The 27,980-nt window shown below is 38.5% G+C and overlaps 1 protein-coding gene across 3 annotated transcripts in view; it reads left to right on the forward strand.

Annotated features, from left to right (window-relative positions):
- The window catches only part of dennd1b (DENN/MADD domain containing 1B), a 324,363-nt gene that overhangs the window by 56,661 nt on the left and 239,722 nt on the right, over positions 1 to 27,980 (forward strand). For 2 of the 3 annotated variants that reach the window (XM_062028406.1, XM_062028407.1), the window contains exon 3: positions 15,998 to 16,041. In XM_062028406.1, coding sequence (XP_061884390.1) covers positions 15,998 to 16,041 — 44 coding nt within the window. Of the gene's footprint in view, positions 1 to 15,815; positions 15,921 to 15,997; positions 16,042 to 27,980 lie in introns of those variants that run through there. The other variant, XM_062028409.1, reaches the window with a different exon arrangement.

The raw sequence follows: 27,980 nt of genomic DNA on the forward strand, positions 1-27,980 counted from the left end.
TGCCTGCCTACTTTATGGGTTATAGATAAACCTATTGATAATGGAGACATATATAATAGTCTCCTTTTCAGGTGAGAGAGGACGCTAAAGGCAGTGCCTTTAAAGGCCTACTGAAATTACATTTTTTTATTTAAACAGGGATAGCAGATCTATTCTATGTGTCATACTTGATCGATTTCGCGATATTGCCATATTTTTGCTGAAAGGATTTAGTAGAGAACATCGACGATAAAGTTGCAACTTTTGGTCGCTGATAAAAAAAAGCCTTGCCTGTACCGGAAGTAGCGTGATGTCAACAGTTGAAAAGCTCCTCACATTTCCCCATTGTTTCAATGCAGCTAGAGCGATTCGGACCGAGAAAGCGACGATTACCCCATTAATTTGAGCGAGGATGAAAGATTTGTGGATGAGGAACGTTAGAGTGAAGGACTAGAATGCAGTGCAAGACATCTTTTTTCGCTCTGACCGTAACTTAGGTACAAGCTGGCTCATTGGATTCCACTCTCTCTCCTTTTTCTATTGTGGATCACGGATTTGTATTTTAAACCACCTCGGATACTATATCCTCTTGAAAATGAGAGTCGAGAACGCGAAATGTACATTCACAGTGACTTTTATCCCCACGACAATACATCGGCGAAACACTTTAGCTACGGAGCTAACATGATAGCATCGTGCTTAACTGCATATAGAAACAAAAGAAATAAACCCCTGACTGGAAGGATAGATAGAAAATCAACAATACTATTAAACCATGGACCTGTAACTACACGGTTAATGCTTTCCAGCCTGGCGAAGGTTAACAATGCTGTTGCTAACGACGCCATTGAAGCTAACTTAGCAACCGGACCTCACAGAGCTATGCTAAAAACATTAGCTATCCAACTACGCCAGCCAGCCCTCATCTGCTCAACACCCGTGCTCACCTGCGTTCCAGCGATCGACGGTGCGACGAAGGACTTCACCCGATCACAGAGACGGAGGAAGTTAAGGTGAGTTCGCCGGCTAGCGCGTCTATCCATCTCTCAGTCCTCCTGGTTGTGTTGCTGTAGTCCGCCGCTACTGATCCCACCTACAACTTTCTTTTTTGCAGTCTTCATTGTTCATTAAACAAATTGCAAAAGATTCACCAACACAGATGTCCAGAATACTGTGGAATTATGAGATGAAAACCGAGATTTTTGTATAGGATTCAATGTGTCCGCATACTTCCCGTTTCAACGATTGACGTCATCATACATAGACGTTTTCAACCGGAAGTTTAGCGGGAAATTTAAAATTGCACTTTATAAGTTAACCCGGCCGTATTGGCATGTGTTGCAATGTTAAGATTTCATCATTGATATATAAACTATCAGACTGCATGGTCGGTAGTAGTGGGTTTCAGTAGGCCTTTAAGGCACGCCCCCAATATTGTTGTCCGGTTGGATATCGGGAGAAATTCGGGAGAATGGTTGCCCCGGGAGATTTTCGGGAGGGGCACTGAAATTCGGGAGTCTCCCGGGAAAATCGGGAGGGTTGGCAAGTATGATCTAGCCATAAAACACTTAGGTTACCTTAAACCCTTTTTTTTTTTTTAAAGATATCGTATACTGGCATTCGGACTAAAAATACTGCGGTATCACTTTTGGTACATATTGCCCAGCCCTACATCCAGTATTAGATATAAAATGTTGTTGGAGGTTTTTTTTTTACAGGGCTTTATAGGCAGAAGAGATCAAATCCACATGATCCTGTTAGTCACCTTTTGCTTGAGTTTTATTATTTTTTTTACGATTTAGAATGCACAATAAAGAAAAAGACATATGTTTTCCTGTCTCACATAAGGATTTTGAATGATCGGCAGAATTCCCGAAAAAAGTGCAGTTCCCTTTCAGGATGAAGGCAGTCCACAACTTATTCAAGTCCCTCACCAGCTCTGTCAGCTCCCTGTAGTGGTTTGTAGTTTACTCAGTGTGACCAATCAGTTTGAGTAAACCTAAGGAGCATATCATCTTTACTACAAACCTCTGCTCACTAAATCAGCATGAAATGTAATACCATTTGCAGAGTGCCGGCAGAGGCTTGTTTGGCAAAGGGGAAAAAAAATGTTGTAAATGTCCAAGCGTGTTTTCTTTCGGCTGGCCTTTTGAAGGATGCCAGTTAATCTGCTTACTCCTTTAACTGCGAGTGGAGGCGTTAGGCCTCCTCCCGGCCAGAATAAGGCTACTGATCCAGAAGTAAAACGATGACCACCGCAGTTATTCTTTCCTTTAGGTTGTGCATCCCCCCTCCCAGGTCTCCTTTAGCCTCCCTCTGAGGGAAGAAAGCTCCTTGTTCTGACAATAGACATTTTTTGCCATATGTTGGCTTGACATCTTCATCAGGTTCACAGCAGGTTACCTTAGTTAACTTTCACTCCACTGCCTGATGGGATTTTCTCCCTCTGTTTCCCCAATCGGCCCAGGCTCAAAGTCTAGACAGCCTCTCGCGCAGGGTCCCTCCAGCCCTATGTCCACAATGGCCGTATTGTGGACGCTTACCAGCGGCAGCTTCCTCCCGTTACAGTGTGTTGGTCGCTCCTAAAACAATGCTTTTGTACGGGGGCATACGAATGAGGCCTAATCCACTACATACTGTGAAATAAGTCGCTCTCACAGATGAGAGAGCGAGCAAGAAGAGCGGAGTGAATGAAATCATTGCCAGGGAGGTTAGAGTGCAGCAGTTTAACCCCTGGCCAAGAAAGAGGGAGGAGAGCAGGCAAAGGGAGCCAGAGAACGGAGGAACAAGGAGAGGCAGGCGCTACATCCCTTTATCTGTCGAGCATGGATAGAGGAGAGAGGCTGCCGATGGCTTTCACTGCCTCTCTTCTCAGCAGTGGAGCTGCTGTTCACCATATGGGATTTGGCCTCCTATTCACACACAACACATATTCAGTCGTTTGTGGAATGAGGTGAAAAAAGTGCTTTTTTATACCCTTAGAGCATTGGATGGCCATAAGGGCTCCAAGTCTGTGTTAGATTCACACAATATAGACAACTATAAACTTGGAGCTTTCATCTTTATGTGTATTCACACGGGAGTCTTTCTCTCTTTTCTATTTATTTTTTTTAAAGACAGAATCCTAAATTCAGGCCATTGAGCAGATACGATGATCCTGAGGAAATGCTGCAGGTGTGCACAGACCATTTTCATATAACCTCCATTTCGAGTTATGGCTTACTTTTACTTTTTGACAAAATGGCTTAGTGTTAAATACTTAGTACGCACTCCTAGTGGGCAGTGTGAGCCTTCTGACACATGGCATCATCTGCCAACTTTTCCTCCCAGCCAGCAGCATTAGGAATGCCATTCTCTGCCAATAGCTCCTTTTTATCATGCTTGGAAATCCCAAGAAGCATCAATGTATGCCAAGATGAGGATGCCAGCATTTTTCATTTGTATCCTAGTTCAACGTGCCAATACGCATAGAATTATGCCGACAATTGTCAAAATAGGGGATAGAAAGGCGTGCTTTTTGCTTCTCTGTGCACATATAACTTGCAAATGTATTCTTTTTGATTTCATTCCCGTTAATGAAGGAAATTAGGCGGTATCATCTGAAAATGGCAGAGGTTCACCGCTCACACGTTAGAGATGCAACGATTATAGATTTTGACTGTACAATTATAGTCTCAGTAATAATCATGGTTCACGATTATCACAATTGCTTAATTTCACAACAAAAAATGTATACAATCACATAGACATTCCTTAGAGATTTTGATGTGTTAATTATTACTCTTGGAAATAACAGTAGACAAATAATAATAACAGTACCAAACAATAAATGTAAACAAGAAAGTAGGGTTGTACGGTATACCGGTATTAGTATAGTACCGCGGTACTATTGAATCATATTCCGTACTATACCGCCTCTGAAAAGTACCGGTCCGCCATTTAAAAACTAACAATAAAGGTTAAGTTATAACACTGAAACGCCCTCAGGAAGAGGTGCTTTTAGACATGGCTAGCTAGCTAGCGGCTAAAGTCCAGCCCCGGTCGGCAGTGTTTTAGCTACTTCTAAATCACTAATCCTCGCCTCCATGGCGACAAATAAAGTAAGTTTCCTACAAGTATCATCCCTGCAGGACAAGGAATAGCTAAACAGGCTAAACATGCTTCACTATGTGTGAATGTGAGTGTGAATGTTGTCTGTCTATCTGTGTTGGCCCTGCGATGAGGTGGCGACTTGTCCAGGGTGTACCCCGCCTTCCGCCCAAGTGCAGCTGAGATAGGCTCCAGCACCTACCGCGACCCCGAATGGTACAAGCGGTAGAAAATGGATGGATGGATGCTTCACTACACACCGTAGCTCACCGGCGTCAAAATGTAAACAAACACCATGGGTGGATCTACATCTAACATCCACTGTAATGATGCCAAGTACAGTAGCGTATCTAGTCAATACCACTATAATTACGTCAATATTTTTTGGCATCACAACATCTTTCGATTTTTTAAAATGTATATTATGTTTATAAACTCAGGAAATATGTCCCTGGACACATGAGGACTATGAATATGACCAATGTATGATCCTGTAACTACTCGGTATCGGATCGATACCCAAATTTGTGGTATCATCCAAAACTAATGTAAATTATCAAACAACAGAATAATAAGTGATTATTACATTTGAACAGAAGTGTAGATAGAACATGTTAAAAGAGAAAGTAAGCAGATATTAACAGTAAATGAACAAGTAGATTAATCATTTGTTTTCTACCACTTGTCCTTAATAATTTTAACAAAATAATAGAATAATAAATGATACAATATGTTACTGCATATGTCAGCAGCTAAATTAGGAGCCTTTGTTTGATTAATTACTAATAAAAGACAAGTTGTCTTGTATGTTCACTATTTTATTTAAGGACAAACTTGCAATAAGAATCATATGTTTAATGTAGCGTGAGATTTTTTGTTAAAATAAAGCCAATAATGCAATTTTTTGTGGTCCCCTTTATTTAGAAAAGTACTGAAAAGTATCGAAATAATTTTGGTACCGGTACCAAAATATTGGTATCGGGACAACGCTACAAAAAATTATTATTCATTTTAATAAATTATTAACTAATAATTGTATTATTAATATAAGAGTAAGATTAACTTTATTGATCCCTTAGGGGAAAAGTTACTCATGTGGGTAATAAACTTGTGTTAATTGTCATCAATCGTCATCCATGCCCATTTATTCCTTTTTAATAATCAATTTTATGCTGTGTTAATAATAAGTGGAATGCACATGTATATATCCCATGGTATAGTTCTGGTATTCTACAAGCTCCTGATCTTATTTTAGGGTTTTCACTTGTTCTACTAACTTACAATGCTTATAGTTTATTCAACTCAGACAGGAAGAAGCAAACTCTAACATTAAATGGTTACTGAATGAAAGAGCTCTTGAAAGGTATACCTGTTGTTCTTTGTTTACACTGAACTGACTCAACGCTAAGCTACTGATTGTAAGTGACGCACACTTTAGCGTATAATTTTGCACCATATTGGACGTATTAGACCCTGTGGCCGCAACTTTCTTTTGGTTTTGCACATGGGTGAGTCATCGTCTTCAATGACTCCCTGGTCATTTTTAAGTACCCGGAATGTTCCCACAGCTTTTTTTTGGGGGGGGGGTTGGAAAAGTTTGTTGCTTGTCCTGCTGCTATTTTTGAGACAATGTAGCAAGCTGGCGTGTTACTCGATCATTGCTTATAAGTATGTGCACCACTAGTGTAACTTCGTTAGAATAACGTATCAGCATAATGTCCATTTACAATGAGTGAGGAGGACTGAAACACATGATGTAATGGAGCCTTTGCGATTAAATAAGCGTGACGTTTTTATTGCTCTTCCAGTCCTTCCCTGATGCCCTGCTCTCAGCTCCCAGTATCCTTCACCTATTAACCCTCCTCTCTCCTCACTCACGTTCCACCTCTGACTTTTAAAGACATGTGTCTCAGGAATAGCCAAGGTATTGATTTTTAAACCCACCTTCTTTCCCCCTTTATAAAATGTGCCATCGCTTAGGGGATGCGCATCGTACACGTTGGCCCCATGCTGACCGTTGGAGGTCAGCCACGCTTGAAAACTCAAGGGATCAGTGGACATGCTACTTTACAGTAAATCATCTGCCCTGCGCTTGTGTCTCACTGTAAACATGCATGCGGTTGTTTACATGGCAGGGAGCAATGGTCACTCCTCTCTTGTTGTCACATGTGCCCACCACCCTGTTCCAGGGTGTGAATGTAGGTATCAAACTCTAGATAGGTGATTTCAATTCAATTCACACCCACTAGATCTGTTTACTCTCCTCACAGGTGAAGTACACTATACAGTAGGTTGTTTTTACCCTTGTCACACTCGCTTCCAGTAGTGTCTGAGCAAATCGGCTTTTTTAAAATACCGTTTGCACATGGTCTTTGTGAATTTTGTCAACTATAGGAAATATGATAAACATCATTTGAATTCCGTGCATCTATTCCACCTTTACTGAAGTGGTCTGACATTTGAATGCATTATGCATACAGGCCTAACAGTGTTGTTTTTGCTATATGTATGCAGATCAGACATGCACAAATCAAGAATGCAGGTATTGCATGTTGGTATTCACTTACTCATTAGCTGGACAAAGTGCGTTTCAGTAAAAAAACAAAAAACTTATGAAAGTTATGTTTAAATCTAAAAAAGGACATACATGAGGTGCGTCTCTGAACCTTGTGGTTGTCATGGTTGGTATGACAACAATGGCTGGTAAAGGACTTGTTCACACTTGCTACTTTTGGGCTGGTTAAACGGACTGCGTTCGATTTTATAACTTATAAACGGCGTGGCGCGGTTGGGAGAGTGGCCGTGTCAGCAACCTGAGGGTTCCTGGTTCGATCCCCAGCTTCTACCAACCTCGTCACGTCCGTTTTGTCCTTGAGCAAGACACTTCACCCTTGCTCCTGATGGGTTGTGGTTAGGGCCTTGCATGGCAGCTCCCGCCATTAGTGTGTCAATGGAATGGGTGAATGTGGAAATAGTGTCAAAGCGCTTTTTACCTTGAAGGTAGAAAAGCGCTATACAAGTATAACCCATTTACCATTTTTATTTGGTGAAGTGTTAAAACAGTCCAGAACATAAAAGACCAGACCTCGGGCCCGAGACTGGCTGAAAGAGGGGTTTTGGCCTGCCTACCAGATTTTGCGTCCATACGGGGCTTTTACCAATGAGACGATCATTTTCTGCACATTCATGTTATCATGCTCCTACCTGTGTGCGATGTGTTGGAGCACAAAATGTGTTGAACCGGTAGCCCACACTATAATCTGTAACACTTTTTTCTGAATCGCAATCTAGACCAGTGGTCCCCAACCACCGGGCCGCGGTCCGATTGGTACCGGGCCGCACAAGAAGATAAAAATAAAATTAAATTATTAAATCAACATAAAAAACACAATATATACATTATATATCAATATAGATCAATACGGTCTGCAGGGATACAGTCCGTAAGCACACATGATTGTATATCTTTATGGGAATAAAAAAAAAAAAAAAAAAAAAAAAATTGGACTGGGGGACCACTGATCTAGACAACAGACACATATTCACACTGACACTTAATTCTGTGCGCGAGGCTGTGGTTTGCATCACCAGCGCATTCGTACGTCAAACGCATGAAAACGCACAATGAAAGACGTCTAATCATGTTGGAGGTATAATACATTTTCAGAAAGAAAAAAAAAACACATTAAAAAATAACACCAGCAAACACCAAAACACATCAATATAATTAATTTTAATCAACCCCATAAGACATTCAGCAGCAATAAAATAATGAGTTGAGTTGAGTTGAGTTTGAGTTTATTTCGAACATGCAAGCATACAACATGATACATCACAATTTCCAGTTTCTCTTTTCAACATGTTCGAAAAGGAGTAGGAAGAAGCAGAGCTTATTTAATCCTACCCCTTTTCTTTACATAACAGTTGCTGAAACTTTTTTTATTCACTTCCTGTTCTCAATTTATTCACAATAAATTCCATATGTAATCACAATAAAAATAAATAAATAAATAATAGTAAGAATTTAATAATAATAATTGGTGAAGAAAGTCATATTTCATATGATGAGATAAGTAAGATTACTTTAAGAATGAATGAATGAATGGATGAAATAAATAATAATAAATAATAAATAATGAAAGGAAATTGCTGAAAAGATTCTGGTCTATCCATCTGTGCGGTGTGAGCCCTGATCCTGCAGCCATGTGTGGAACTGTCAATTTGCACGTCCTTCCGACACGTGCAAAATAAAACGCAAAATGGTGCTCACAAATTACAAATCAGATTCCGCGTGCTAAATACTTATATTTGCATCTTTTCCTAACAGTATTGTGGGCGTTTTGATGATCAGCATATATTTAGCAAAATGGATTGCACGTCTTATTCTGCACACTAAACAGATGCATTTTGCACATGTTTAGTAGATCAGCTTTGCGTGTGCTATCAAGTTTGCAAGTGTTTAGGTATACGCAAACCTTTAGTAAATCAGGCCCTAAGTCTGCGGAAGAAACTACAAAGCCAGTGGTCGCCACGACAACCCATATTCCCGCAATACATCTCATCTGCTTGTGTTGCTGTGAACGACACTACAAATGCAAGCTCGATGTACACACAAGACTGCAGCCGTAACTTGAAATGCACTCTGTTCATCTATCAGAAATGCAGCCAATACTACATACAGATAATGTGTCATGAGACACGCAAATATACAAATACACCGAGGACAAAACAATAACAAAATAATAGAATAATAAATGACACAATATGTTAGCAGACAAATTAGGAGCCTTTATTTGCTTACTTACTCCTGAAGTTGTCTAGTTCACTATTTTATTTAAGGACAAAATTGTTCTTTGATTGCAATAAGACACTTATTTTTTAATGTACCATAAGATTTTTTGTAAAGTCAATAATGCCATTTTTTTGTGGTCCCCCTTAAGTATCGAAAAACATTTTGGTACCGGTACTAAAATATTGAAATCAGGACAACACTAATCTGTACATATCAGTACTTCAAATTTACTTCAAGGTTTTGTGGTAGTACTGCAAGAAGTTTCACTCCATTTTCTTTTTTGCCCTTTTTTTTAATGTGGTTCGGTTCCTGCAACTTGAGGGTTCCAGGTTCGATCCCCGCTTCCGCCATCAAAGTCACTTGGGCAAAAACACTTTATCCACCTGCTCCCGGTGCCACCCACACTGGTTTAAATGTAGCTTAAAGATGTCGATAATGGGTTTCACTATGTAAAGCGCTTTGAGTCGCTAGAGAAAAGCGCTATATAAATATAATTCACTTCACTTCACAAAAAAAGACAGAAAGTAGAATTGGAATTTCTTTTAAAAAAATGTGTTTTGAATCCGTAAATTACACATTTTTATATCATCAACTTCTTTGTGCATGAGAAAAATAGCCTCAATTATAGCCTCTTTATATTTATTCAGTCAGTAATTCAAAGTCTGTGACACCATTAATTGTGCGATGCCGTCGAGCAATAATTTCAGATCAATCAGTCTGCCGTGTGGGATTTAGAGTGTGTGGTTTGTGAGGAGGGGAGGACGAATTAACCATTCCAGGATCTGTCATGGTGACATTTGTGTCCCCTGGCGGAGCAGCGGGGGTCCTCTTTACCCCTGTAACCTTCAACTTTCAGCCTTAACCCCCTTCAGGCCCCCTCTCGTGTCCTCTACACACCCAGCAAGAGAGTGAGACAAGTATAAGTAGTGTGGTGAGATGGAGGGAGGACTGCAAAAAAAAAAAAGGAACGTTAAGAAATAAATAAAGCACGACAGAATATCCAAAATTTGGCAGAAATGTTGGGGGGTGTATGAACTAAAGAGAAATAATGAATTATTCTGTCAGTTGACATTTACTGAGAAGGACTTACAATTTGCTCTCATCCTCAGTAAATAGAACAATCAACTGTCACTCACCCATGTCTTCATTAAAGCCATTTGACCGGGTTCGTTTATATATTTTATTTCAATTTAATGGCAGCATATGTAAAGCAGTCCTAACTGTGGCATCATTGGGTTCAAAGATGGTGAGAGAGTTGCTGCTTTTTGTTTCCAATGCTGCTCTTTTCCACAGGGGGCCCGTGGAATGATCCAATTGGATTATGTAAGGAATTATGGCTTGTACTGCGTCCTGCCATCCGTTTGTCCATTGTATTCCCACTCTGTCTCTCTCGCACGCTTTTTCAAGCAGCCATAAAGCCTCTATCCACACTGAGTATTGTTTTATGGCCTCCTTCCTAAAGGTTATATTTCCTATGACAATGTTAGGAAATATCCTGCTCTCCTGCTGTTTTATGTGTAAAGTAGTTTAGCACTGTGGAACCCGCTTAAGTCGCCAAGCCGTCTGTGTTGGAACTCATCATCAAGTCCACTAGAGGTGGGGGGAAATAATCGATTTTTAGATGCATCACATTTGGGACATGGACGATAATAGAATCGATTAGTAAACGTCAATAATCGATAATTGATTTTTATATTGTAAATAAAGTAATGCTGACAGTTCTAAAATTTGGACTGCAGCAAGCAACTCACTGAGACATCCGACCAGCTCCTTATGGTCCAGTTTTGCACATATTTCCATTAATTTAATAAATGTGGGAAATAATTTTAACTGTTTCTTATTCCAAATTATTTTTTTTTTAAGTTGCAGTGATGAACCTACTCAGTGGCCTAGTGGTTAGAGTGTCCGCCCTGAGATCGGTAGGTTGTGAGCTCAAACCCCGGCCGAATCATACCAAAGACTATAAAAATTTTAAAAATTCTATCTCGTAACTGCAAGGGTTGGAATTGGGGGTTAAATCACCAAAATGATTCCCGGGTGCGGCACCGCTGTTGCCCACTGCTCCCCTCACCTCCCAGGGGGTGATCAAGGGGATGGGTCAAATGCAGAGGACAAATTTCACCACACATAGTGTGTGTGTGACAATCATTGGTACTTTAACTTAACTTAACTTTAACTTATTTAGTGAAACAAAAAGAAATGTAAAACTGCATCAATACACATAAATTAAATATGCATCAATAATTGATGTTTATTAAAATCGTAGCTCCCGAATCGTAATCGTAATCGAATCGTGAGGTGCCCGAAGATTCCCACCTCTACTGTCCACCATGTTGTTGTTATTGTCATTAAAAATTGCTTGCTTAATTGAACGTCGACTTATATGGTCGGCCGCGTTTCTAGACTTAAAATTTGAGATCCAAAAGGGTTGTTTCTTTAAAAGTTGTTCAGTTACATTTTGGATTGGTGCACTTTGGTTTTTGTTAGCGATCCGTTCCAAAAAGTCAGACCAAGACCGAATCGTTTAAAAATCGAAAACATTTTCCCGTAAGAAACGATATCATTAAATTGAATCTGTTCCGGACTTTTCTAAAAAGGTTTTTCTTTCAGTGGCCACATCACATGGTGACTAATGGTGTGTTCCATTTGTACTGGGAAGTCGGAATTTGCGAGTTCCTTGCCGGAATTTCAACTGGAACGCCCCTCAAGTTGGATTTTCGACACAGACAGTCGGAGCATTCACACCACCCCCTGCTCTGTATGTAAAAAATGAAGTCCATTTCTATAATATCCGTTATTAGCACTTCTGATTAGTATTTGTTGCAGTAAATCAGCCATATACAAGGTATTATGGGACATCTGGTAATTACATTTATTTTGTGTGGTATATACGCTGTACGTCGCTAGCAATAGCCTCTGTGTTTCCTCTTCATCCACCATGTTTAAAGGTTGCAGAAAGAGTGCATATTTTCCCATAAGTTGTACATATTCAGACAAGGCAAGCACAAAAATAGCTTTTGTGGATGTGGCCATCTTGATTTTCAATCTCGTAACTGCAACGCTCACAAGTCGGCTGTGATGTAATTCCCAGCTACGACTTCCAACTTCCGAGGTAAATGGAACGCAGCATTATTCTGCACTCAATAACAAAAGCACAGAGAGAGACGGAGTCTCCAACAGGTGGGATTCTTTGGTCACTCAGTTCTACTAATATTTAGTTACTTTATCTAAGCTTATATTAAAATGTAATAAGCACTTATTCATCTGTTGTTTGGCTTCTTTATATTAGTCTTGGGTAAAACTACACATGTGTGTATCAATCCAACACCAAGTAGTTACCAATGCTGATAGCTAAAATGTTTAAATCTTTCAATTATTAAATCTAACATTGTTAAATCTTTGAATGATACCATTTTTGATCACCATTATAATTAGACACAAACACAGGATGGCTGTATAACAATATCAATGACATATTTGAATCATTTCCTTATTCATTTTTAATATATACAATATTTTGAGCATTTTATCCAAGTCAATAGTGCAAAGTACCTAAACATAAACAACAACTACAATTGGCTCTGATTAGAATCATTACATGTTTGCCCCTAAATCCCTCCTGTTTCCAGGGACTTTGTTTCCCGAGTTTTTAAACAATAACAAAAAAAACAAAAAAAAAACAATTTTGTAAACGGAAAAAATGTCGATCTAATCACTGTAGTATCGGCCATTTATTGATACAACATTTGGTTCTTGATCATTGTTCGTAAGCTGAATTATTCGTATAGTGAAGCAGAGTTCCCTAAAAGAATCAATGCAAACATGAATAACTGGTTCTAGCCTTGACAAAAGTCCCTATTTTTGTAGCTGCACACTTTGAAGACATATCGTATATATACTGTATATATATATATATACACACACACACACACACACACACACACACACACACACACACACACACACACACACACACACACACACACACACACACACACACACACACACACACACACACACACACACACACACACACACACACACACACACACACACACAGGCCAATCGTTTGGACACACCTCATTTCAATGCGTTTTCTTTATTTTCATGACTATTTACATTGTAGATTGTCACTGAAGGTATCAAAACTATGATGCCTGTGAAGTGAAAACTCTTTCAGGTGACTACCTCCTGAAGCGCATTGAGAGAATGCCAAGAATGTTCAAATCAGTAATCCGAGCAAAGGGTGGCTATTTTGAAGAAACTAGAATATAAGACATGTTTTCAGTTAAGTACATAACTCCACGTGTTCGTTCATTCATTGTTTTAATGCCTTCAGTGACAATCTACAATGTAAATAGTCATGAAAATAAAGAAGACGCATAGAATGAAAAACTTTTGGCCTGTACTGTATACGTGTGTATATATATATATATATATATATATATATATATATATATATATATATATATATATATATATATATATATATATATATATATATATATATATATATATATATATATATATATGTACAGTATGTATGTATATATTTATATAAAACTAACATAACAAAGAGGTAATGGCTCAACAGTCCCCTTTTTTTATCCAAACATTACAGCAAACACACACACACAACTTGTCTTGTTGGTTCACTCCAAAACGTTAACCACCATGTTGCTACAATAACAAACAAAAAAAAGGTACATCATTTTGTGTTGTCTGTGAATATCTGTGGCATGGTTTTTGGAGTAATAAACGAGCAGTGGCTTCATATCGACACAATCCTTCATCGGCGTTGTTGCGTAAAAAAGCCCCAATAGCTGATAAAATCCTTAAACTGAATGTGCCGCAAGCTGCAGGCTAACTAGCTAAATTGTTATCTCAAAGCAGTTGTCTAGCAACCCGAAGCTATAAAACAAGACTGTGCGAGTTTGGACACATTTAATGTTTTTCTGATCACACAAAGAGATTTCTAAGACATGCTGACACTGCTCTGAGCGGCTCAAGGGCAGCTAGCTGTCAATGTTCTTCGAAATCCGTGTGTATAGGAAGTGATTTGATCAAAATTGCATTCCACAATGTCATCAAGTGGCATGCAAAATTAATGAATTAATTAATGAAGCCTTCGTACGCCGAGACATGGTTCCCACACAGAGGCATATTTGGCGCGATGTAAAGGTTCCTAAACCGAAAAACTCGCAAATTGAGTTGTTCATAAATCGAGGTTCTACTATACGTTGTTTATGAGCGAGGCGAACTGAAGCAGCAAATACACATTTGTGGTAGGGCAAATTGAATGATATAATATAAATGTCCGCCTTAAATGAATGAATACATGGAAGACAATGTGTCCGCTTAGTCCTTTCTTTGTGTGGGTGACATAAGCGTGTGGACCCCATTCAAAGTCCTCATCCTTATAGTTTTACCATTACATAAACGATTCCTCAAGGCAGCGACAATTACTAGTAATTACTAGGGGGGTGTATATTGTAGCGTCCCGGAAGAGTTAGTGCTGCAAGGGGTTCTGGGTATGTGTTCTGTTGTGTTTATGTTGTGTTACGGTGCGGATATTCTCCTGAAATGTGTTTGTCATTCTTGTTTGGTGTGGGTTCACAGTGTGGCGCATATTTGTAACTGTGTTAAAGTTGTTTATATGGCCACCCTCAGTGTGTCCTGTATGGCTGTTGACCAAGTATGCATTGCATTCACTTGTGTGTGTGAAAAGCCGTAGATATTTTGTGACTTGGGCGGCACGCAAAGGCAGTGCCTTTAAGGTTTATTGGCGCTCTGTACTTGTCCCTACGTCCGTGTACACAGCGGCGTTTTAAAAAGTCATGAATTTTACTTTTTGAAACCGATACCGATCATTTTTAAACCGCTACGGATAATTTCCAATATTACATTTTAAAGCATTTATCGGCCGATAATATCAGCAGTCCGATATTATCTAACATCCATAGTATTAGTCCATTCTCCTTGTATCCCTGGCTAAAATAAATGCAAATAGTCAAGCAATGGTTAGTTTCGTTTTTGGCGAACAACCGCTTATTTTGATTTCCGTCAGCCAGTCAGAGGGTTCCACTGATTGGTGTATGGATAGACCTTGGCGTTGTGTTCACCTAGAAGTGAGGCTATATGTACGTCCCGCCACGTGGAGCCTGCCATGTGTGAGTTTGTCTCTTCTAACGCGGCCTGCTGGTGTCGGGGTCACATGGAGACCTTGAAGCTGTGGAAGCCGTGTTTACCAGAGACCCCTGTGTTCAGGGATGACTGCTTCCTTTCAATCACATTGGCTTTCGCGAGGCAAAGCCGTCGCTGTTACTTTCCATGCAGAATTAGCTAGGAGAGATGAAAGTTTGTTGCACTGCGCCATTAAGACCAGCAGCCAATTATTATTTTTTTTTGCATTTTTGCTAGTTTCGTTTACTTTACTTTAAAATGTTAAGTTAGTGAGTTCAAAACACACTTTATAAGTAGACTAAGCGACACTGTTGCTTGATTATTTAATGTATCTTTGATCGTTCAAATATTAGCCTATCAATAAGTTGTCAAAAAGAATACAAAATGACCAACAAATAGCAAATTATTTCTGATCAGAAGCCAAACGTCCCCACACTCAATCCAGCGCAACTGCTATTAATCAATTCTCAATGAATCCACATTAGTTATATCTATTAATGTTGCTTTAAAAAACTACAATACTGACAAACATCATTATGATTATGGAATAATGCTTACAGTTTAGTTTGACATGTCTCCAGCCAATCCAATCATTTTATCACTAATGAAACAAATGAACTACAGTATATGTCGATATGACTGGATTTAAATGTGGATAATTGGCTGTATAATATAAGCTATCATATCTACACTGAGAATATGAATTTGCATATTTACAGCACATACAGCCTCAACACTTTCTCTCTTCTTTCCCCATGTTGTGCCACAGCTTTGTGTGTGTGTGTGTGTGTGTGTGTGTATGAGTGTGTGTGTGTGTGTGTGCGCGCGTGAACAGACTCGCAGCAGCCACCCTTGCCCCCACCCATCTCATTAATATGTATGTGTTCTGAGGCAGCTAGCGAAGACGGTGTGTTTCTCACCCACTGATTAATGCTGTCTGTCAATTACCTCTAGATCCAACCGTGCTGTGGAGCTTCCCCCAGGACCACACCGACCAGGTTGGAACAAACTCAGCTTTTTCATTCCTTCTCTCTCTCCCTCTTTCTCTCTCTCTCTCCCTCTATCTCTCCCCACCATCACCCTTCCATTCCTAATGCCCTCACTCACCCTGCCATCCTGTGGAACCCCCCTCCCCCCTTCCCCTCCATCACTACTGCTTTCCTCCTTCTCCTCCTCCTCCTCCTCATCACTGCTGGTGCTTCCTCTCCTCCCTTCACTGTCTCTCCGTCTCACTGCATGTCTGTTGCCGGTAATGAAAAGCAGTGAGCGGCTCTTCAATAACCGAGGAATCACTAATTATCATGCAACCGTGACAGGAATGCGCACCTTTGTTTTCGCCCTCCTGCGTTCATTGTCCTGCTATGACTGCTACATTTTTCATGACTACAGCGTTATTAGGTACATTTCATTCCTAAAGTACCTGGTTTGAAGGAGGTTTGTTCCCCTGAACCATTAAGTCTGAAACTCTATCACAATATCCCACGTTTAAGGGGGAATCTGGTGTGCTGCAACAAATGCATGGTCTGAATAAAACATTGCACTACAGTGACGCTGCAAATATTGCGGCTCCACCACATCACTGATTTTCTTTGGATATTCTTTTATTTTGCAGGCCACTAGAGGAGACCAGACCAATTAGAACTTGCTGTTCGGTATTGTGGCCACAGATTGGCTCAGTCCCAAGCAGCGTTATTATATACTTTATTGCATCCATACATCCATTTTGTACCGCTTGTCCCTTACGGGGTTGCGGGGGGTGCTGGAGCCTATCTGAGCTGCATTCGGGCGGAAGGCGGGGTACACCCTGGACAAGTCACCACCTCATCGCAGGGCCAACACAGATAGACAGACAACATTCACACTCACATTCACACACTAGAGCCAATTTAGTGTTGCCAATCAACCTATCTATCTATCTATCTATCTATCTATCTATCTATCTATCTATCTATCTATCTATCTATCTATCTATCTATCTATCTATCTATCTATCTATCTATCTATCTAGCTATCTATCTATCTATCTATCTATCTATCTAGCTATCTATCTATATCAGGGGTGTCAAACTCAAATACAGAGTGGGCCAAAATTTAAAACTGAACAAAGCCGCAGGCCAAGGTTGAACAAATTAACCTTTTAATAGGGAAGTTTTGCATTGAATATTGAACAAGCAAGGCTTATATTACTGTATAGTGACATGCAAAATCGAGTTTCAAATAATAATAATAATAATTAAAAAATATCAATGGCATATCAAATACAATTTACATAAAAATGTAATGCCTCTTTTCTATTTGCAGCCTTCTGAGGTAAATATCAACATTAACTTTTTCCACAGGCTAATAAATTTAGAAAATAAAATAACAATGAATAAACCAAACATTCAGGACTTTAAACTGCTCAGTTTGCAACACACTGATCTAATCTGATGTGCCCAAGCCAGATACCTGCCATCTTTTCTTGGATGCTAGTTCATTAATGTCTGGCTTTGAGCTGAGGCAACCTTCTTTATTGAACGAAGTTGTCCTCCACGAGCTGTAGTGTTGTGTCGTTCGCGAACGATTCGTTCGAAAGAACGAATCTTTTGAGTGAACGTACTGAACCGAATCACTTCATGAACTGATTCGTTCCTTTCTCAGTTCAGTTGAGCATACCATGCCGGTATGAGTGGAACTGGCGCATTCTGTGACTCACTGAACCCTCGACGTCGGCGAACGACGCAGCCAATGAGAGGGCGGGGGGAGGGACTGAGCGAACGATTCGTTCACCGCGGATTAACGACATGAATCACTCAGTGAACGTCAACGCTCTCGCTCTCTGCTCTGCTTGCCCCAATGCCGCGAGTGATTCTCCCCCCGTCGCGGGGATATGTTTCATGCCATTGGCATCCGTTCTCCATTCATTCTCCAAGCTAACGGCTAATGTTGACTCAAGCCACATGAAAACAAACACACGTCCCCATTATCTCAACACATAAAGTTAAAGAAAATCCGTGCAGGCTGAGCAGCAGCGACGCGAGGGGGAGGGGCGGAGGGTAACGTGTAGGGCAGGCTGTTTTGAGAAGATTTAAAATAAAAATAATAACTAATGTATGTACACATACATAGGCTATTATTTACACAGTTATTGTAACAAAAATAAATTTCTCCTTGAGGATCAATTCTGATTCATATTATTATTATTATTATTATCCATTCTACTGCAACTGTTGTTGTTGTTGTTGTTTAGTAGCTATCATCATCATTATAATAATGCTGATTTGCAATTAAACTGTACTGCTGCTGCAAAAGTGATTCGGTACACGTACTGAACTGGCCACCGTGTGGCGTTTTCAGTCACGGATTCTAGTGATCCGTACTGTCAAAAGAACTGCAGAAGAGATTCGGTACATGTACTGAACTGGCCACCGTGTGGCGTTGTCAGTCACTGATTCTAGTGATCCGTACTGTCAAAAGAACTGCAGAAGAGATTCGGTACACGTACTGAACTGGCCACCGTGTGGCGTTGTCAGTCACTGATTCTAGTGATCCGTACTGTCAAAAGAACTGCAGAAGAGATTCGGTACACGTAATGAACTGCGGCCACAGTGTGGCGTTGTCAGTCACTGATTCTAGTGATTCGTACAGTCAAAAGAACTGCCGATCCCATGAAAACAAGCCACATGAAAACAAAATGAGAGTAGACTAGTAGAGGAGACAGAAAGAAGGGGCGGGGGGTAAAGTGTAAGCAGGCTGTTTTGAGAAGATTTAAAATTAAAATAATAACTAATGTATGTACACATACATAGGCTATTATTTACACAGTTATTGTAACAAAAATAAATTTCTCCTTGGGGATCAATTCTGATTCATATTATTATTATTATTATTATTATTATTATTATTATCCCTTCTACTGCAACTGTTGTTGTTGTTAAATTAACGCGAGTCCCTACGCAGTGCGCGAATGTCTGCACTGTACTGTCTGTACTACGCACGCCCCCCCCAATTTTTTTTTTTGGGGGGGGCGTCAATTTAAAGAACTGATTCTAGTGATTCAGTACAGTCAAAAGAACTGCCGATCCCATCAATAACGAGCTGTAATCACGTCTGCTTTTCATCCATTCCAACAACGTGCCGGCCCGATCACAAAATATGTGCGGCTTCAGCCCGAACATACATGTGAATGCAAAGCATACTTGATCTTCAGCGATACAGGTTACACTGACGGTGCCCGTATATATATCTTTAACACTGTTAGAAATATACGCCACACTGTGAACCCACACCAAACAAGAATGACAAACACATTTCGGGAAAACATCCGCACAGTAACACAACATAAACACAACAAAACAAATACCCAGAATCCCATGCAGCCCTAACTCTTCCGGGCTGCAATATACACCCCTCTACCACCAAACACCCCCCCCCTCCCTCCGTGCGTCGGTTGAGGTGGGCGGAGCAAATTTTTTTTAAACAGTAATTTTTATTCACTGAATTTTTACACACTTAATTTTTTACACTGAATATTTATACAGTGATTTTTTTATTACACTGAATATTTATACAATGATTTTTTTTTTTTTTACTGAATATTTATACACTGATTTTTTTTACACTGAATTTTTATACATTGAATATTAGAACACTGAATAGTTTTCAATGAAATTGTCAGCATAATTTGATGTAAAAAAAAAATTAAAATGCAAAAAATGTAGTTACATAAATACAGTGTCAAAAAAAAAGCTTTCGTAAACATGACATAAATTAACCTCCATAATATCAAACATGGACGAATGAACGAGAATGCTGTGATGGCAATGAAAAGAAAGACAAGGGCAACAAACTCAACAGTTTATATCGCTACTTGTATACATGTTGAATGGTGGGAGACAGCAGCAAGACAATCGCTTCATTCCGAGACTCATACATTTAGTCCTCGCTTCACCACCACTCATACTATAGCTGATGTCAAAGACATGCATATTAAGGATAATTCCAACCCAAATTTTGGAAGAACTGTTTTCATGTCCTCCAATCCGAATGACTATCGACATAAACCACACGTCTCAGTCCGAATTAAATTTTGATCCAAGCGTGTGTGATTGGGTCAGAATATTCCAAAAGGCTTGTTTACATTAAGCATTTTTATTCCGGTTAGGCTTTTAATCCGATTAAATGTGTCCATGTGCACATAGCTCCTTTCGACTAATCGTTGCAGCCCTAAGCAACAGTGCATTGACTATACTTCTACAGCAGGGGTCACCAACGCGGTGCCCGCGGGCACCAGGTAGCCCGTAAGGACCAGATGAGTAGCCCGCTGGCCTGTTCTAAAAATAGCTCAAATAGCAGCACTTACCAGTGAGCTGCCTCTATTTTTTAAATTGTATTTATTTACCAGCAAGCTGGTCTCGCTTTGCTCGACATTTTTAATTCTAAGAGAGACAAAACTCAAATAGAATTTGAAAATCAGAGAAAATATTTAAAGACTTGGTCTTCACTTGTTTAAATAAATTCATGAATTTTTTTACTTTGCTTCTTATAACTTTCAGAAAGACAATTTTAGAGAAAAAATACAACCTTAAAAATGATTTTAGGATTTTCAAACACATATACCTTTTTACCTTTTAAATTCCTTCCTCTTCTTTCCTGACAATTTAAATCAATGTTAAAGTATTTTTCTTTTTCTTTTATTGTAAAGAATAATAAATACATTTTAATTTAATTCTTCATTTTAGCTTCTGTTTTTTCGACGAAGAATATTTGTGAAATATTTCTTCAAACTTATTATGATTAAAATTTAAAAAAAATAAATATAGAATATCTGTAGAATCAAATTTAAATGTTATTTCAAAGTCTTTTGAATTTCTTTTAAAATTTTTGTTCTGGAAAATCTAGAAGAAATAATGATTAGTCTTTGTTAGAAATATAGCTTCGTCCAATTTGTTATACATTCTAACAAAGTGTAGATTGGATTTTAACCTATTTAAAACATTTAATCAAAATTCTAAAATTAATCTTAATCAGGAAAAATTACTAATGATGTTCCATAAATTATTTTTTTAATTTTTTCAAAAAGATTCGAATTAGCTAGTTTTTCTATTCTTTTTTCAGTTGAATTTTGAATTTTAAAGAGTCGAAATTGAAGATAAACTATGTTTCAAAATTTAATTTTCATTTTTTTCGTGTTTTCTCCTCTTTTAAACCATTCAATTAAGTGTAAATATCATTAATTATTGATAATAACATAGAGTTAAAGGTAAATTGAGCAAATTGGCTATTTCTGGCAATTTATTTAAGTGTGTATCAAACTGGTAGCCCTTCGCATTGATCAGTACCCAAGAAGTAGCTCTTGGTTTCAAAAAGGTTGGTGACCCTTGTTCTACAGCTTCTAACAGACAAGCTAAAGTACTTAGAGTACCAATAATTGTCACAAACACACTTGGTGTGGCAAAATTATTCTCTGGATTTGACCCATCACCCTTGATCACCCCCTGGGAGGTGAGGGGAGTAGTGAGCAGCAGCGGTGGCCGCGGCCGGGAATCATTTTTGGTGATTTAACCCCCAATTCCAACCCTTGATGCTCAGTGTCAAGCAGGGAGGTAATGGGTCCCATTTTTATAGTCTTTGGTATGGCTCGGCCGGGGTTTGAACTCACAACTAGAGATGTCCGATAATATCGGCCTGCCGATATTATCGGCCGATAAATGCTTTAAAATGTAATATCGGAAATTATCGGTATCGTTTTTTTTATTATCGGTATGGTTTTTTTAATTTTTTTTTTTTATAATTTAGTTTTTTTTATTCAATCAACATAAAAACACAAGATACACTTACAATTAGTGCACCAACCCAAAAAACCTCCCTCCCACTCATTCACACAAAAGGGTTGTTTCTTTCTGTTATTATCATTCTGGTTCCTACATTATATATCAATATATTGTATATCAATACAGTCTGCAAGGAATACAGTCCTTAAGCACACATGATTGTGCGTGCTGCTGGTCCACTAATAGTACTAACCTTTAACAGTTAATTTAACAGTTTTCATTAATTACTAGTTTCTATGTAACTGTTTTATATTGTTTTGCTTTCTTTTTTATTCAAGAAAATGTTTTTAATTTATTTATCTTATTTATTAAATTTTTTTTAAAAGGACCTTATCTTCACCATACCTGGTTATCCAAATTAGGCATAATAATGTGTTAATTCCACAACTGTATATATCGGTATCGGTTGATATCGGTATCTGTAATTAAGAGTTGGACAATATCGGAATATCGGATATCGGCAAAAAGCCATTATCGGACATCCCTACTCACAACCTATCGTTCTCAGGGCGGACACTCTAACCACTAGGCCACTGAGTAGCTGCCCCATTAACGGCATTTTTTTAAGCTCCCACTTTTTAGTTTTGTATTTTTTGAGTGTCAACTTAAGTGAAAAAATCTAAATCAAACTTTGATTATTCGTCCAGCCCTACTACAGACTACCAAGCAATCACAAATGACTTTGCCTGTGCACTTACAAAACTCTGATTCTATCCTTTTAATTGAAGCTATTTACAAGTAAAATACAGTCTCAGTAGGATGCCTTTATATCTTCCTGACTTCACCGTCAAAGAACAACATTAGAGATGCAACTTGATCAAAACCATCACATGGCCTGTTATAATAACCTTTTATATATCTGCACCGGGCACATCACACTGTCAATGGATGGGGTTGAGTCCTTCTCCTGCGGTGATGATGCCATGACTCCTGCCCGCTGCTGCTGTAGACTCTCAGCCTGCTTGTGACAGACACTTAGTCAAAGAACCACACAGACCAGCAGCTGGGAACCAAATGCAACGAAATGTGGCAGCGCTAGGAAAAACAGATCCACTTAGATCCACTTAGCAAAACATGATGAAACTATGGCACCTCACCACTAGAAGGTGGGAAATAACTACATACAGTCGTGGTCAAAAGTTGACATACACTTGTGAAGGACATAATGTCGTGGCTGTCTTGAGTTTCCAATCATTTCTACAACTCTTATTTTTTTGTGATAGAGTGATTGGAGCACATACTTGTTTGTCGCAAAAAAACATTCATGAAGTTTGGTTCTTTTATGAATTTATTATGGGTCTTTTGAAAATGTGACCAAATCTGCTGGGTCACAAGTATACATACAGCAATGTTAATATTTGGTTACATCTCCCTTGGCAAGTTTCACTGCAATAAGGCGCTTTTGGTAGCCATCCACAAGCTTCTGGTTGAATGTTTGACCACTCCTCTTGACAAAATTGGTGCAGTTCAGCTAAGTGTTGGTTTTCTGACATGAACTTGTTTCTTCAGCATTCTTTAAGTTGCACATGTTTAAGTCAGGACTTTGGGAAGGCCATTCTAAAACCTTAATTCTAGCCTGATTTAGCCATTCCTTTACCACTTTTGACGTGTGTTTGGGGTCATTGTCCTGTTGGAACACCCAACTGCGCCCAAGACCCAACCTCCTGGCGGATGATTTTAGGTTGTCCTGAAGAATTTGGAGGTAATCCTCTTTTTTCATTGTCCCATTTACTCTCTGTAGAGCACCAGTTCTATTGGCAGCAAAACAGGCCCAGAGCATAATACTACCGCCACCATGCTTGACGGTAGGTATGGTGTTCCTGGGATTAAATGCCTCACCTTTTCTTCTTCAAACATATTGCTGGGTATTGTGGCCAAACAGCTCAATTTTTGTTTCATTTGACATCACATGGACAAAGATAAGACCTTCTGGAGGAAAGTTCTGTGGTCAGTTTCTACTTATCAGTGAAAGCGATGCGCTCATCAAAAAGTAAAAGTTCTCATTCCCAAATTAAACTTGGAGACGGGCAGGATGCAGAAGACGGAATTTGATTCCTTTCAGGTAAAGAGCGTGTTTAATAGCGTTGGATGCGGCCCGTTTTTTAGCCAGAGCAGCACTGATGTCTTGATACACTCTGAGCTCGGATCCTCGGTACTCCATCTTGTGGTGTCTCGCCCACCTGAGGACTTTTTCTTTATCTTGGAAACGGAGACATTTAACGATAAAGGTCCTCGGATTTGCAGCACCGGCCTCACCTGGTCTGGGGCCTAAGGCGCGATGAGCTCTCTCGATTTCCAGAGGGTTGCCGAAAACCTCGTAGCCCATCAGCGTCACAAGCAAGTCAGAAATAAAACTTGTGGGATCCAAGTCCCTCTCGCTGCCCTCTGGAATATTAATAATCCTCAAGTTAGAGCGCCTCGACCGATTCTCAAGACCTTCCACTCGGTCTAGGAGCACAGTGACATGAGTCTGTAAAGTCTTAAGAACAACATTCATCTTGGTGGGTTTCTCAAAATGTTCTCCTGCTAAAATTTCAGTTTTAGTAAGACGGTTGTTGAATGACGTCAGCTGTTGTCCCAATGAATCAACCGACTGCTTCAAGGATTACATCAACTGTTGTATTAAGATAGCCATGTCAGCTTTGAAGCAGTCTTGTTGTTTGTTAAGAGGAACTCTAAGTCCATTTTGGTGACTAGGTTGGAGTGGTCCCCGCTGTCGGCTCGAGTATTTCCCGTTTGTAAGCGCTCTGAGGCAGCAGGGGCAGCCATCTTAGCAAGTTTAGCAGTAGTGCTGGCTGCTCGAGTTGTTGTTGTCAGATGAATTTTGGTACACTTTCCCACGGAAAACGTTAATTACGGATCAACCCAAAAGAAGAACACCGCTAAATCTTGTAGCATTGATGGGTAAGGAGAAAAGTTCAGTTGGAGCTATGCACTCGCATGTCTGCTCACTACATAGTCTTTTTACTAGACATTACAAATTACATGATGGTATTACGTTCACACCTCACTAGGGATGATGTTTGATAAGGAATTATCGAGTTTGAGCCTATTATCGAATCCTATTATCGAATCCTCTTATCGAACCGATTCCTTATCGATTCTCTTATCGAGTCCAGATAGGTTGTTGTATATGGAAAAAAACACACAATATTTGGTTTAACAAAAGCTCACTTTTATTATAAAATAAAAAAATAAAATCTAATAAATAAATAAATATTGACTGTTACCCACCTAAAAAAATAAAATAAAATAAATAAATATTGACTGTTGTTACCCAAAGTATATTAAGTGGGATTTTTCAGAGAAACAAATATATACAGTAACACAAAAACAACCTGTCTCTGTGATCACTATAGGTGTATAAATTATAATATAGTGTTAAATAAAATCAGTCCCTTGGGCACAAAACTGAAAATAATACAGCTCTCCAAAAAGTGCACTTCTGCTGCTATTTGACTTAACTGTTTGTTATGATGCTTTGACATTTTTGCACTTTATTTCTTTATTGAAAGAAAATTCTATGAAGAGAAAAGTTCTTTGCAAATGTGGTTACAATGCTAAAAAATGAAAAGTTAAAGCTAAAAAAGAAATACACTTTATTGAGTTAACATTATTTCTTTATAGTGGGAAAAATGTTATGAGCTAGAGCAGGGGTCACCAACCTTTTTGAAACCAAGGGCTACTTGGGTACTGATTAATGCGAAGGGCTACCAGTTAGATACACACTTAAATAAATTGCCAGAAGTAGCCAATTTGCTCAATTTACCTTTAACTCTGTTATTATTAATAATTAATGATATTTATCTTTGTGGAAACACTGATCATCTTAATGATTTCTCACAATAAATATATATAGAAACAGATAAATATCAATATGCAACACTTTATTTTTATATTTTCTCTAAGTGCACATTTTTCAAATTGAACATTTTCAAATGATCACTTCTAAGACAGTCTTGTGAAATCACAATATCCCATTTTAACTAGCTAGCCACTAACATTTTTTAACAAATCATGAATTACTTTGCACCATGTTTGTACAAATAATAACTCATGTAAAATACAAAAGTAAACTCTCAAATTTTTAAATCATGTCACACGTTGAACTGGACACCAAATCTGTTATCTGTTTCTTTGTCAGTTAGTGGGAAGCCTGGCATTGCATGCTGTTAACTAGTGTGTTGTACTCTGGTGTGTAACTTGACACTGCAACTCTGAGTGAGTCTTGCAGATGTGCATCAGTGAGGCGTGTTCTGTGTTTGTTCTTGATGAAGTTCATGTCAGAAAAGGCTGATTCACAAAGATAAGATTTTTCCTCATTGTTTGCGGAACCTTCTTAATCTTTTGGACATATTTTCACAGCAATCTGGCCTTAAGCTTAATTATGATAAATGTAAAATGTTAAGGATCGGATATCTAAAGGGAACGTCCTTTCGAATGGAATGCAAAGTGCCTGTTTTGTGGACAGATGGACCAGTTAACATACTTGGTGTTGTTGTCCCAGAAAATCTGGAAGATCTAGGCTCAGTAAATTATGATAATCGATTAAGAAAGCTGGACAAAATTATGCAATTATGGAAAGGGAAATCCCTAACCTTGTATGGTAAAATGTCTATTGCCAACTCGTTAATTATTCCTCAATTTATTTATTTGTTTTTGTCATTACCAGCTCCATCACAAAACTTTTTTAAGATTTATGAGCGGAGGGTCTTCGATTTTGTCTGGAACGGCAAACCAGAAAAGATTAAAAGAAAGGTTTTGTACAAAGAGTATGAATATGGGGGCCTGAAACTTCTCAACCTTGAAGCTATGTGTCTGTCTTTAAAAGCATCAATTGTTCAAAGATGTATTTAAACATTGAGTGGTACACAAGTGTCCTGTTGGACAAAAAACATGTACTGTATCAAAAGAAATTGTATCCTTTTTTACAAGTGATCCCCTCCCAGAGAGTCTGCTGGGAAACATGGCGGGGTTCATAAAGGAAACAATCCACTCATAGTGGTGTTTTCAATTTTATGTGCCAGAAAAAGACGATATTTTGCAGCAGTTAATGTGGATGAACTCTAATATTGTAATAGATGGAAAGCCTTTCTTTTGGAAAAATATGTTTGAAAGAGGAATCATTTTTGTCAATGATATTATCAATGAGAATGGTAAAATGATGAAGTATGATGAATTTAGAGCTATGTATGGTGATGCTTGCTCAAGCTTTTCATTTTATCAACTAACTGGAGTAATTGGGAAAAGATGGAAACAATTAATTAATTATGGAACTACTAAATTATTAGTTTGTAAACCTCTAATAAGAAATTCTAGTTGGCAAAAAGGAACTAAAATAAATAGAAAAATATATAATTTTTATTTAATAAAGAAATCTTTGAAGGCTGCCTCATACAACACAAATGGAAAATGGGAGGACTTTTTTGACTGCCCGTTGCCATGGGATGCCATATTCAAACTAATCTATAAAACCACTATCGATGTGCAAAATCGTTATTTTCAAATTAAAATTATTTATAACTTCTTACCCACAGGGAAAATGTTAAAATTATGGAATATGACAGAGTCAGATGATTGCCGATTTTGTTGTCAGGAGCCTGAATCCACCCTGCATTTGTTTTGGTATTGTCATATTGTGTCTTTGTTTTGGGTGGAAGTTGAAAAAATGTGTTTAAGGATTGGTTTGTTTATGAAGCTTAATGTGGTTTCTGTTATTTTAGGAGAGTTCATTGACAATCATGATTTAGTCAATTTAATTATAGTACTCAGTAAAATGTTTATTTTTAAGGCCAAAAACAGATATTCACTTAGTATTACTTTCTTTAAAACATTTATTCAGTATTTTCTAATTTTAGAAAGTTACATGGTTGAAAACGATAATGATGCCAAAAAACATTAAAAAAAAGATGAGAAGTCCTCAAAGGCTTATTTTGAAAGTATAATTATGTTTATAGATTATATTATATCGGTTGTTGTGTTCCCTAATTTGAGTGACCTGGACATAATCTGGACTGTACATAAATGCTTATTTTGAAAATGTAATTTTGTTTATAAATTATATGCAATCTGTTGTGTTCCCTAATTTTTTTCTGTGTACATGAATGAAGGTGTGTGTTGCTGAG

This window comes from Entelurus aequoreus, linkage group LG19, assembly GCF_033978785.1.
Source record: "Entelurus aequoreus isolate RoL-2023_Sb linkage group LG19, RoL_Eaeq_v1.1, whole genome shotgun sequence".
Taxonomy (NCBI): domain Eukaryota; kingdom Metazoa; phylum Chordata; class Actinopteri; order Syngnathiformes; family Syngnathidae; genus Entelurus; species Entelurus aequoreus.